Below are 12,317 nucleotides of genomic sequence, written 5' to 3'. Positions count from 1 at the left end.
CCTGGCAATATTGAAATTGCATGACAACTGATGATCGTAGTTTTTAAATATAAGATCTACAATATTTGTCACATTGCGATTGTTATTTACATGTATGTTTTTGTCCCTGTACTTTTCTCTTTCAGGCATTGTACCTCACCTCCACTAGTCACCACTTATTAGGGTGCTGTATGTGTGGTAAGTGCCACAGTAGCCACTACCACTACCAATAAGTGTGTGAATCACCTGGTCCTGAAGAATTGCGGTTACTTTACTTAAGCAAGAAACATGTTGACCATTTATGACCACAGCGTAAAACAGTCATTTTAACTGTAATATTACGCACTCTATTGTTTTTAGAATAAGAGTGGGACCCCCGTCATTTAATAAACACTATTTAGGTTCCCCACTACTTATTTTTAATACACTCCTTCCACCACACACTTCCTCACTTGAAGGCCCTCACCTGCATTCACCCACCGGCAACTATGGAATAAAGATCTCCACAAAAAGGCGCCACTGGGGTCGCCGATCGGGGATTGCAGCGCCGCCCCGATTCGGAGCAGACCCGATGATGACACTTAACATCTGGGCCACATGCTGACGACATATGACAGCTAGTCTGCCGGGTGTGTGAGGGTCTTTTTCCTAAAGGAGGACTCTCCTCCTGACCTCGGGGACACATACATCTCTTTACTCACCAATAGCTCTCTCTAGGAACAGCATACTTTCATATCTATTCATTTGTATCTGGGCTATGTATGCTGGACCTGTCATAAACAGCCCCTGTTCCTCCCCTTTTTGAGAATCACGACTTCCAAAGTCTCATCCTGAGGGATAGAAGTATACAGTGATTCTACATCGAAAGAGACCAGGAGGTCTCTTTCAATATCATAATCAATTTCTGGAAGGACACGCAAGACATCTTTAGTGTCCTGTACATATGTAGGCATTTTCTGTACAATTAGCCGCAGAAAATAATCAACAAAAGTTGACAACGGCTCCAGGAGAGACCCTATTCCTGAAATAATAGGCCTACCAGGCGGTGGCCTCTGTGGTTTGTGTACCTTTGGTAAAAGGTAGAAATAAGGAGTGGTTGGGTGTTTAGCAACCAAATAAGTCGCCTCACTTTGAGTGATCCAACCCTCAGATAAAGCTTCTTCAACCATATCCTGTATCTGTTTAGTCACCTCTTCTGTAGGATCTGTAGACAAGGGAGAGTATGCCTGTCTATTGTTTAGTTGTCTATAGCACTCAGTCTGGTAATCCGTGGTGTTTAAAATAACTATAGAGCCGCCCTTATCTGCAGGCTTTATAGTTATTAAATGATCCTCTGAAAGTGATTTCAGTGTCATTTGTTCTGATTTGGTAAGGTTGTTAAATGACCAGACTGTTGTGCTCCACAGTGAAGCAATATCACCCGCAACAGCTTGCTCAAAGGCTAAGACCTGTGGCGGAACCGTGTGAATAGGTGGCTGGAATTTAGATTTTGGTCTAAGACCGGTGTTTGTGTCGCAATCAGTATTAATCTGATCCTTGAAGAGATAGTGTAATCTAAGTTTCCTGAAAAACTGACTCAACGAGCAGAGGCCCTGACGAATGCCAAGGGATTAAATACCCGTTAGGCAGAAACATGTTGGCCCTTATGTAGACAGATAATTGTCACTGTCTTCTTTTGCACTGTTCTATTTTTTAATTAGGAGGCGTGTCCAGTCCGTACAATAAAGTATTTAGAAGGAGGACATTCCATCCTATTTTAAATCACTTTCTTGTTCGTTGCACTATTTCTTCTTACTTTACCATCAAAAGATCAGTCATCATGGACGGTTTGTGTATCTGGTGGACCAAATCCTGATACAACAATAAGGTGCGGAATGAAGTGTCCCACTGATCAGGGGACCAGCCTCTTTGCACATGGGTTTGGCCAAATGATAGGACTGATCATTGAGTCTAATTTGATGGAAACCCTTTACAATCTGTTGTGGATTAATCAGCCATTTTACGAATAATCGATGATGTACCGGTCTCCTCTATGCATGTAGTGTTAGCCTTTTTTCCTTCTTTATCTTTATTAATACGTTATGTGTGTGCGATAAAGTTATTTTGAGATCTTGTTGACCTAGCTGTAATGAGGCAACATTTTTGGAATTTTACGAACTGTTTTTAACATACTAAAACAACTCTATTTTAAAACCTGAATCTGATATTTAAAAGAATTGGGTGTCACATTTGACCCCTAGATTGAGTACAACCTCCACAGGGGAGAAGGGCAGGGGAGCTACCAGTCACTGTTCCATGCTTGATGGTTTGGGCCCAAGATAAGAAGATCGACCTTACACAAGCTAAATTTAAGGCGGTTCTCACTCATCCAAGAGGCTACAGATAAGAGGCATTTCTTAATGCTTTGTTGAGTGAAACTTCATCATTGGTCAGAGATATGATCAGTTGTTTATTGTCCGCAAAACAATCAGGACAAAACTTCGAGACTAAAACCCCGGATATCTTTTGCCAGGGGAGCAATGCTAAGATTGAAAAAGTGAAAAGCTCAGGAACGAGACCTGTGGCACCCTATGGTGCACAGCAGGACCGGTTTCGAATAGGGTGGGAGTCTGACGGATTGATACCTATCGGCCAGAAAATTAGAGAGACACGCTACAGCGGACCCATCAACACTAATCTCAATAAAATGATGGATGAGAATCTAATGAGAGATAGTATCAAAGGCTGCTGATAAGGTAAGGAATAAAAGGTATATTCTTAGGTGCCCCTAGACCGTGAGGAGAATGGGTTCAGTGTTCATAAGTTGCATGAAAACCAAAGTATGAAACATTCAGAAAGTTGTACTATTCTTGGAAGTGGGTTAACAGAGTTATTAGGCATCTCCAGCATTTTTACAGAGGCTGGCAATAGTGAAATGGGTCTAAAATTTGCAGGGACCTTTGGGCCTTTTTGCCCTTGTCAGGATAGGGACCACAAAGGCCAATTTCAATTGATCAGGTACAAGCGCTGAAGTAATCGAAAACTTTAATACTGCACAAAGCGTGGACATTGAAGTGGGGGCACCAAGTTTCAGAATATGAGAGGGGGAATGGGCAAGGATCAGTAGGAGAGCGAGAGGTAAATTCATTCAATTAACTAGACATCTCTAAAATAGAAATAGGGGTAAATTGTCTTAAGCTTGGGCAGGTCCTCGGTCTCATACTAGCTGTAGCAGCTACATAAGAAGCCTGAAAGTAGTGATAAATTAAGATAATCTTTTCTTTCAAATAAAGTGCCAGTATGAAACACCTAGCATGTGAGTGGATAATCTTTGAATTAGACACATCTAGAGGAGTCATAGATTTGACTATATTAAAGACCACCTTAAAAGAGTGCTTCACAGTCTCAATCCTGGTTATGTAGAATGAGGATTTAGCCGATTTGATCGCCTTGTGATAGGAGTTTTATACAAGTCGTATATACTTTTTTATTCGAGTAGGCTAGGGTACTAAGCTATTTCCTTTGGTGACATGGTCTCTTTAAGGTCAATAGACTTGGAATGAACTAGGGAGAGGGATAGTTTCTGACTGATCCTTTGATTTTTGGATGGGCCATGGGATCTAAGGCTGAAGTAATTAAGACTCAAAAAACTGTTCAGTCTTTAGTTACTTCGCCTTTCGGTGGTGGTTAGTTGGTTGCCAGAAGCCAAGGGCATTTCAGATTGATTACAGTACCTTTATTTTACCTAGTAGATTGTGTAATGTTGAAAGGGACAGCTAGGTGGTACGGCCAGACTAGTGGTTGCAGAGTATGACATTTAAGGTTTTCTTAATTAGTGAAAAGTATATCTAATGTTAGAATTAGTGTGGGTAGCATGGGGGGGGGAATGATTTATAGACGTGATTGATCAGCAGCAACCTTTTTAAAGCCCTCCATCCCCGTGGCCGGTGTGGTCTGGAAAGACCAGGAGACTGGAGCGGGAACTGAGCTGATGGTGAGAGGGGGGGGGGGGGGACGACTGACGTGACAGTGAAAACAAAAGTTAAAAGTATAATTGGCTCTCTGCAGATCCTGTGAATGAGGTCAAAGCTGCCTTGCCTCACACACTAACCAAGAAACAAAGTAAAATAAAAATAAAAGTGAGGAAATTAACCCATAAAAATAAAAGACTAATCTGATTCAAGTGGCCAATAGGAGCCAGGCACCTCCCTCCCCTACAAGGACATTAAAAGCCACAAATTGAGCCTTTTAATAACATCGCTTTGCATTTAGGCTTTGAAGTTTGAGATCAAAGGTAAAAACAAGATCAAGAGAAGACAACACTGGAGACTTGGTCAATCCTTTTCAGTCGAGCATCTATTTCATCTATTTCTACACCCTAAACTCTTTACACTGCTTGCCGGAAATGATAAATGACCACAAGAATTAGGTCAAAAGTGAGGTGACAATATTAAACAGTTTTCACCTACTGCTAAAATGTTTTCTTGAGACTGATCATAAGCCAGGTAGAGTTCATCTAGGCTGTAATACTGCAGAGATAACTGGGTAGAAATATTACATAATGCCTACAGAAGAACAAACCAATAAATGCTGGGGGTTCCAGATTCCATGAATAGAAAGTAAACAACTATTCCACTTAAGAGGGGTACCAAACATGTTAGCACAGATCAAAGAACATTCAGAGAGAAGCTAAGGAACATGATAGTGTGAGACATTGCTCTTAGTGGCAGAAAAGAAGAAATGTCTCAGAGGATGATAAAGAAACGTGTTATAAGATGGAAGAGAGATCATATTTTGTAAGATCTGCATACATTCCGATAGAAGGTAGGCCTGTAAAATAGGAAAAAACAAAAAAGAGGTTCATGAATGTGAAGGTCTCAATCTGATACCATCTCCATCTGCGGCAATGCCTTGATCACCTCCAATTCAGAAGGCTCCTTAAAACTGCACTGTTTTAACATGTCCTCCCTCTTGACCTACTCCAGCACCTCCATAGCGCGGAGATACCCCTCAGGGGGCGATTCAGGCGCTTTATAAATAAATAAAATACCTCGCTTGCCTGAGGGGCAAACAGAACTGGAATGTATAAGGCACTATTTCAGCATATATTGCTTGATGAGATGTGCTAGCAACCACTTCAGAAAATACAAAGTTCTGGAGATAAGAGAAAATCTTAGAAAGTATGTTGAACTGAGAACAATGAAACACGGAGAAAGTGTGTTGCCATTCCTTTTCCATATTTTGATCATGATTTAAGCCACGATTAGTACTCTGAACGTCTAGTCCAGAGCCAACAATTGTTATATAAGATCATACAATTAACATATAATACATCTTTAAAAGAAGGCACATTCAGAGTCAGTAACTGCGAAAAATAAGAGTAACAAAGTCTGAATAACTCTTAATATTGGCTAGGCTTGAGCCAGTGTAAGTGTATCCACTGTAAAAACTTTGTAATAATGCTAATCAAATAAAGGCATGTCTACACAAAAAAGAATAGGGGACTGGAAGAATAATGGTCTCAGTGACTGTGTAATACATGGGTAAGGTCATTTCTCCTACATCTGTGGTTTGAGGATGCCCCAAGCACCGATAAGAAGACTTGTTCAATAGCCCATGTGAAATCAATATACATTGCATGCACGGTCTGATGGGGTGCATTTCAGATCAGCTGTCATTATGTACATTGTGATGCTTATTTCTAGGTACCTAACTTTGAAGAAAACTATGAAGGAAAGGATGTTTGTTGCGCAGACCATGGGGGGTGATGGTACAGGAGATAGAGGGACAGGCCCCACCTTCCACACTGGTATCACTTGATGATACGCACTCCACTAGGACGGTGACCCACAGTCAGGAGGGGAGACAGGAGGAGACCCAAGACTGTTCTTAGATAACTGGACCTCAAGATGCACGGACCCGGCAAAAGGGGGAGGGGAGTGTGGGGGGGGGGGGGGGGGGGTAGGAGAGTCGGGGGGTTGGGGGAGGAGTTCGGGGGTGGGTATGGTTAACGCACACCAAAACCTTGTCTGTTAGAGAAACCTCTCTGGAGGAGAGTGTATGTCTATACTTTTGAGTTTACAATTGGAATGTTCAATGTATCATCTATCGTATGAGAGGAATGTAATTGTATAGGAACATGGTCTATACCTTCGAAAGAACAAAACTTAATAAAGAAATGCATAAAAAAGAAATGTTTGTAGCGTAGATCAGCTGCACGTATAAAGCTGAGCAATGGCCTTAACAGGGAGTCAAAGAAAGCTATAGTTCTTGTCAAATGCTTTAGATTACCAAAAGTAGAGTAGTCAGTTTCCAGGTTTATTTCAAGTGAGTCTTTAAATGAGCCAGCTTTGTGCACACAAGTAGAGACTGCTATATGAAACTTTATGAATGCTGCTCAACATAACCAATGTCTTGTGTTTTACTCTCCAGTGAAACTACTAAACACACCAATTTATGTAAAAGCACAGATTGTTACCTTTCCCAGATGAGATGGTGCAGCTGGCCTCTTCCGCTGGCCATAACCAGACAGTCTGTAGCAGTAATGAGGTTTGCAGTAGAATTTTCCTGCAGAAGCAAAATTGATTAAAAAAAACAAGTCAAGGTGGGTGGAGAGTTTCTTATCATAGTTGAATTTCAATCTGTTCTTGCATTACAGTCTCTTCCCTCCCCACAATGGTACATTTATCCTCCAAGCTCAGTTCCAGCACTATATAACAAGCTCCTGCTGCATGGTGTTTCAGTACAATATGTAATTTAGAACTAGCCACTTACTTCTTCTGGAACCTGATATATCTCACAAGTACAAAAGCAGAATGTGAAGTGAGGAAAAAAGGCAAGGAGAGAAGTGAGTTGAGGGGACTGCGGGGAGGAGTTCAGCCTAACATGTGTAATCAGCGAAGCTTGCGTGGTGGTATTCACTTCTTTTAACAATGCCTCACTTGTACATCAGACAAAGAGCAATCACATGGAAAAGGCTGGGAAAGGCATTCCTAGTGTAATTCGCGAATAGATAAATGAGGTTAACTGTACATGCGCAGAATGTGATCGAAAGCGATGCTAGGGTCTGTGTACCATTTCAAATTAGTGACAGCCTAAGCGGATATCTACAATACCAACATCTCAATGTACTCATGTTAAATATAGGTGTTACTTCCCTGTTTTTCAAGTCCAATATGTGAGTTTGCATAAAAAAATGTTTATTATTCATGCTTTATACGCTCCAAATAAATCATTTACTACAAAATCGATGTTCACAGGGAGATAGAAACAAAAGTCTTAATTTCATATGGTACTCTTATCAAAAGCATTGCATGAGAAAGCAATGCTTAATCACTGAAAGGGTGCAAACTATGAAGTATTAATTCATAGGGGAGATGGCAGTTAACTTCACATGCATCTCTAATGGGAGATGGGAAGAATCGGGAGAAAAAAAAAAAACACAGACACTGGACCTTGCCACGCACATTCATTGGTCCTTTTACTGCAAAATTAACAAGTTACTTACCTTCTGTAACGCTCTTTCTGCTGGATATTCTAACCGCAGATTCATCAGTTTGTGAATGATCCCAGGTGCCAGAGTGAAAGCGGAAAATTTTTCAGCATACCAACTGGGCGCTGGTAGGTGGTGTGCAGCCCTGCATTGACTCCGCTCCGGAAGCTATGATTGGAGTCGCATATAACCACCACGCACGCAGTCAGATTTTTTCCTGATACTGTCCCAGCCCTTGGATGCAGAGGTGAAAACAACCAATTATTTGTGCTGGTCTGCAGATCTCTAATTTGGGACTATTTATTATGTTAAAATTTCACAGAATGAGGAGGTGGGCAGGTGGTGAGGGATCTGCAGTTAGATAGCATATCCACCAGAAAGAGGGTCACCAAAGGTAAGTAACTTGTTACTTCTGACGGACACTTCTAACCGCAGGTTACTCACCATGTGAACAGCTACCAGAGCAGTATCGCACCCAGTGGTGGGATTGTGGAATGACTCAGGCCAAAAAATCCTGCCGGAGCGAACAGCCAAAATGGCCTTGTTTTTAGGTTTGCCTGTCAAAGCAGTAATGTTTCGTAAACGTCGGGACTGAAGTCCACGTTGCAGCCTGACAAACATCCAGGGTACGCACTCTGTTTGCTAACGTATTGGTTGCAGACTTGGACTTGGTGGAATGGGCCATCATTTCTTCTGGAGGCTCCATCTCAGCCAAAGTGTAGCAGATCTTAATGCAAAGGACTATCCACCTGGACAAAATCCTTTTCTGCACTGTCTTGCCCTACAAGCATATGATCGTCCAACTAATGGTCTTTAGTAAGATTGATGTAAACGCTCCGCGTTCTTTTGTAGTCTAAATAATAGATAGTCTCCCTCCTTATTTGAGGGGTGAGGTGGAGAAAGGTACGTCAGAAGAGTGCTGGACTGTCCAACACGAAAGGGAGTCGCAGCTTTCAGTAGGAAGAAAACTTTTGTTCTCAGCACTAGCTTCTCCTGGAAAGAAGGTGGTCTTAGGTGGCTGGAAAGACAAAGTTTGATGTGCACTCATGTGACGAGCTGAACTTATTGCGATGAGAAAGACTGTTTTCGGGGTCAATCAATCGGGTGTTTGTTAAGCGCGACTACTCACCAGTATGGGTCTCAAGGCGCGGGGGTTGGGGGGGGGGGGGGGGGGGGGGGGGGTGCAGCTTCCAGTCCATCAAGGAGGGGATCTGTCGAAGAGCCAGGTTTTGAGGTTTCTCGGGTCAGGGTCAGGAGGCATAGAGGACAGCTGTGCAATTGCACAAAAGAAGCACTCATGAGAAAAGTAAAACCCAAATTGAGATCCCACTGTGGCATCACAAATAGGTTAGAAGGAAACACATGAATTAAACCCCATCACAACAGGTGATTTGAATAAGGACGGTTAGTCTGGCAAACACAAAAAAAGGCTGATTTATAACCTTTAACTGTGCGCGCTGCAAAAACTTGCAGGGGCAAAGCCCAAACAAACAAGACATCAGACAGTTAGGCATTCAATGGGTCCATATTACAGGTGCTAAAGCACAAGTTACTACTTGTGTAACGATACATCTGTAAGAGACATTAGTGATAGATACCTTACCTTAGAATATCCACAGGCGTCAGACTGGATCCGGAAAGTTTGTGTCAGCAGTACCCCTGCGCTACGGAAGGTGGCGTCGTGCGGCTCCGCGTCCGTCGCTGGCGATGTATACGCCGAGATGATGTCACTGAGACTACTTAGGCGCCACCCCTGCGCGCTGACGTCAGTTCTGTACACGACTTTCCGCGCCAGGAATGCAGAGCCCTGCAAGAAACTGACCACTGGTGCCAAAAGACTAGGGCCCTGAAAGGGATGACCATAACCCTATAAATCAGGTCGCAGAGCGCAGAGGATGGGTGGGGCGGTAAGAATTCTATCACTAACTAATGTTCCTTACATCACTTTCTGGTGTAATCTTGTTTGCAGACCAATCACCGGGGTTGGTATTGCTGGGGTATCTATTCTAAGGTAAGGAATCCATCACTAACTATTGTTTCTGTATCGTTACACAAGTAGTAGCTTGTGCATCTGAAAGAGACACGTTAGTGATAGATTCCTTACCTTAGAATAGATACCCCAGCAATACCAATCCCGGTGGTGGGTCTGCAAACAAGATTACATCAGAAAGTCACGGAGGACAGAACGGCCAAAGAAGCCATCTCTTCGGACTTGACTGACAAGGCAATAATGCTTGGTGAACGTGTGCAGCGAGGCCCACGTAGCTGCATGACAAATGTTCTGCAAGGGAACGCCGCGTCCCAAGGCAGTAGTGGCTGCCATTGCCCTGGTAGAATGGGCACGCAGCCCCACAGGAATCTCCTTCTTAGCCAACGAGTAACATGCTTTGATGCACAGACGACCCACCGAGAGATGGTTCATTTGTGCACGGCCCTACCTTTTTTGGCACCCACGTAGCCAACAAAAAGCTGGCCATTCACCCAGGACTGTTGAGAGCGCACATTTTGGGTCTAGACGGTGGAGCCTCTCTTCCTCTTTTGAAGGATGCGGAGGCGGAAAGAAGGTGGGCAAAGTGATGGTCTGCCCGATGTGGAAGGGTGTGAAAACATTTGGCAAGAAAGAAGGACGAGTCCTTAAAACCACCTTGTCCGGATGAACAGAAAGAAAAGAAGGTTTAGAAGAAAAAGCCTGGAGCTCACTCACTCTTCTGGCAGAGGTGATAGCTATCAGGAAAGCAGACTTGAGAGTGAGAAGACGTAAGGGACAGTGATGAAGGGGCTCAAACAGAGCACACATCAGATACGTCAAGACAAGATTTAAGTCCCATTAAGGCATTATGAAAGGCACGGGAGGAAACGTGTGTGTAATGCCTTCGAGGAAGCGATTAACAACTGGGGACTTTAAAAGAGAAGGCTGGTCTGGAAGCCGTAGAAAGGCAGAGATGGCCGAAAGCCAACCTTTGATAGTGCCTAGAGCAGAGCCCTGCAGGGCCAAAGAGAGAAGGAATAGAAGGACCTCGCAAAGAGGTACAGAAAGGGGGTCCACAGCCTTTGCTGTGCACCATGCCACAAATTTGTTCCATCCGCAGGAGTATACCGTTTTAGAGGAGGGACGCCTGGCTGCCAGAATGACATCACAGACTTCGGGAGGAAGGTCGAAAGCTGTCAGCTGTCGCCGCTCAATCCCCACGCATGGAGGTGGAGGCTGGACAGGTTCGGGTGGAGGACCGTCCCCTGCTGCTTTGACAGAAGATCCTCCCGAAGAGACAGTCGGATCGGGGGATTGATCGCCATGCTGAGTAGCTCGGGATACCAGTATCTTCGTGCCGAATCCGGAGCCACAAGGATGACTTTGGCTCGGTCGTGCCGAATCTTCTTCAGCACTCTGGGCAAAAGTGGTATAGGCGGAAAGGCCTACAACAGACCGCAGCGCCACTCGCGACGAAAAGAGTCGCAGAGCGAGTGCCGCCTGGGAAATTCCAACGTGCAGAACTGATGACATTACGTGTTTTCTTCGGTGGCAAATAGATCTAACCAAGGCTCTCCCCACTGCAGAAAGAGACCTTGCGCCACGTCCAAGTTCAGACGCCATTCATGATCCATCATGCACCGGTGGCAGAGTTAGTCCGCCCTGGCGTTCAGTGAACCTGCCAGGTGTTGAACCACCAAGGTAATGCCTTGATGTTGCAGCCATGTCCAGAGGCGAAGAGCCTCCTGACATAGGGTCCACGACCCCAGCCCGCCCTGTTTGTTGCAATACCACATGGCGGTGGTGTTGTTCGTGAACACCTGCACTACACTTCCCCGGACAGAGGGGAGGAATGCCTTCAGTGCAAGCCGGATCGCCCGAAGCTCCAAAAGGTTGATATGGAGCCGGGACTCCGCCAGAGACCAGAGGCCTCTGATCTCCGCCTCTCCCAAGTGGCCGCCCCATCCCACTGCAATTGTCGTGCGGTGCACACCGAGATCTGGACGTGATCGGACAGGTTCCCCATATGCTGTGCCCAATGGAACTTCAGGTCCCACTGCAGAGCCCGCATATGCCATCTGACATGTTGCACTAGCAGGATGCAGGAGGCCATTATGCCCAGGAGCTGGAGGGTCATCCTGACCGAAACCCAGGATTGAGGCTGAAAGGTCGGAATCATAGCCTTCGGGTGAGCACGCGCTTTATAAATGCTATTTTAATTTCATTCCATTCCATTTCATTTCAATATCCCGGACTCACTGCTCGGAAGGATAAACCCGAAACTGCGTCGAATCCAGAACCGCTCCGATGATGAAGAGGAGCTTCTGAGAGGGGCTCAGGTGCAACTTTGGCACGTTGATGGGAAACCCCAGCAAATGCAGGAGGTCGGCTGTAGTCTAGAGGTGGGAGACGACTGCCTGGTGCGAGCCCGCCTTCAACAACCAGTCGTCGAGATAGGGGAAGACTGGAACCCCTGATCTGCGCAAATGAGCAGCGACCACCGCCATCACTTTCGTGAACACCAGAGGGGCACTGGTAAGGCTGAAGGGGAGCACGGCAAACTGAAAATGCTCCTGGCCTACCGTGAACCGCAGGTAACACCGGTGGACCGGCAGGACGGGGATATGAAAATATGCGTCCTGCAAGTCCAATGCTACCATCCAGTCTCCAGGGTCGAGGGCAGCCAAGTCCTGAGCCAGAGTCAACATCTTGAACTTCTCCTTCCGCAGGAAGCGGTTGACGTTCCTGAGGTCCAAGATGGGGCGCAGGCCCCCTTTCTCCTTCTTGGGGACCAGAAAGTAGTGGGAACAACAACCACATCCTACTTCTGGATCAGGAACGTGCTCGATGGCCCCCTTGGCCAAGAGGGCCGTGACTTCCTGCTGGAGGAGCGCAAAA

The 12,317-nt window shown here is 45.1% G+C and overlaps 1 protein-coding gene across 32 annotated transcripts in view; it reads right to left on the bottom strand.

Annotated features, from left to right (window-relative positions):
* Positions 1–12,317, bottom strand: part of MICAL3 (microtubule associated monooxygenase, calponin and LIM domain containing 3) — a 1,875,796-nt gene that overhangs the window by 842,432 nt on the left and 1,021,047 nt on the right. For all 32 annotated transcript variants that reach the window (XM_085652129.1, XM_085652139.1, XM_085652136.1 and 29 more), the window contains one exon: positions 6,437–6,525. In XM_085652129.1, the coding sequence (XP_085508255.1) occupies positions 6,437–6,525 (89 nt within the window). The remainder of the gene's footprint in view (positions 1–6,436; positions 6,526–12,317) is intronic.

This window comes from Triturus cristatus, chromosome 4_1 (genome assembly GCF_964204655.1).
Source record: "Triturus cristatus chromosome 4_1, aTriCri1.1, whole genome shotgun sequence".
Classification (NCBI taxonomy): Eukaryota; Metazoa; Chordata; class Amphibia; order Caudata; family Salamandridae; genus Triturus; species Triturus cristatus.
This window is presented reverse-complemented; position numbering and strand designations above follow the sequence as displayed.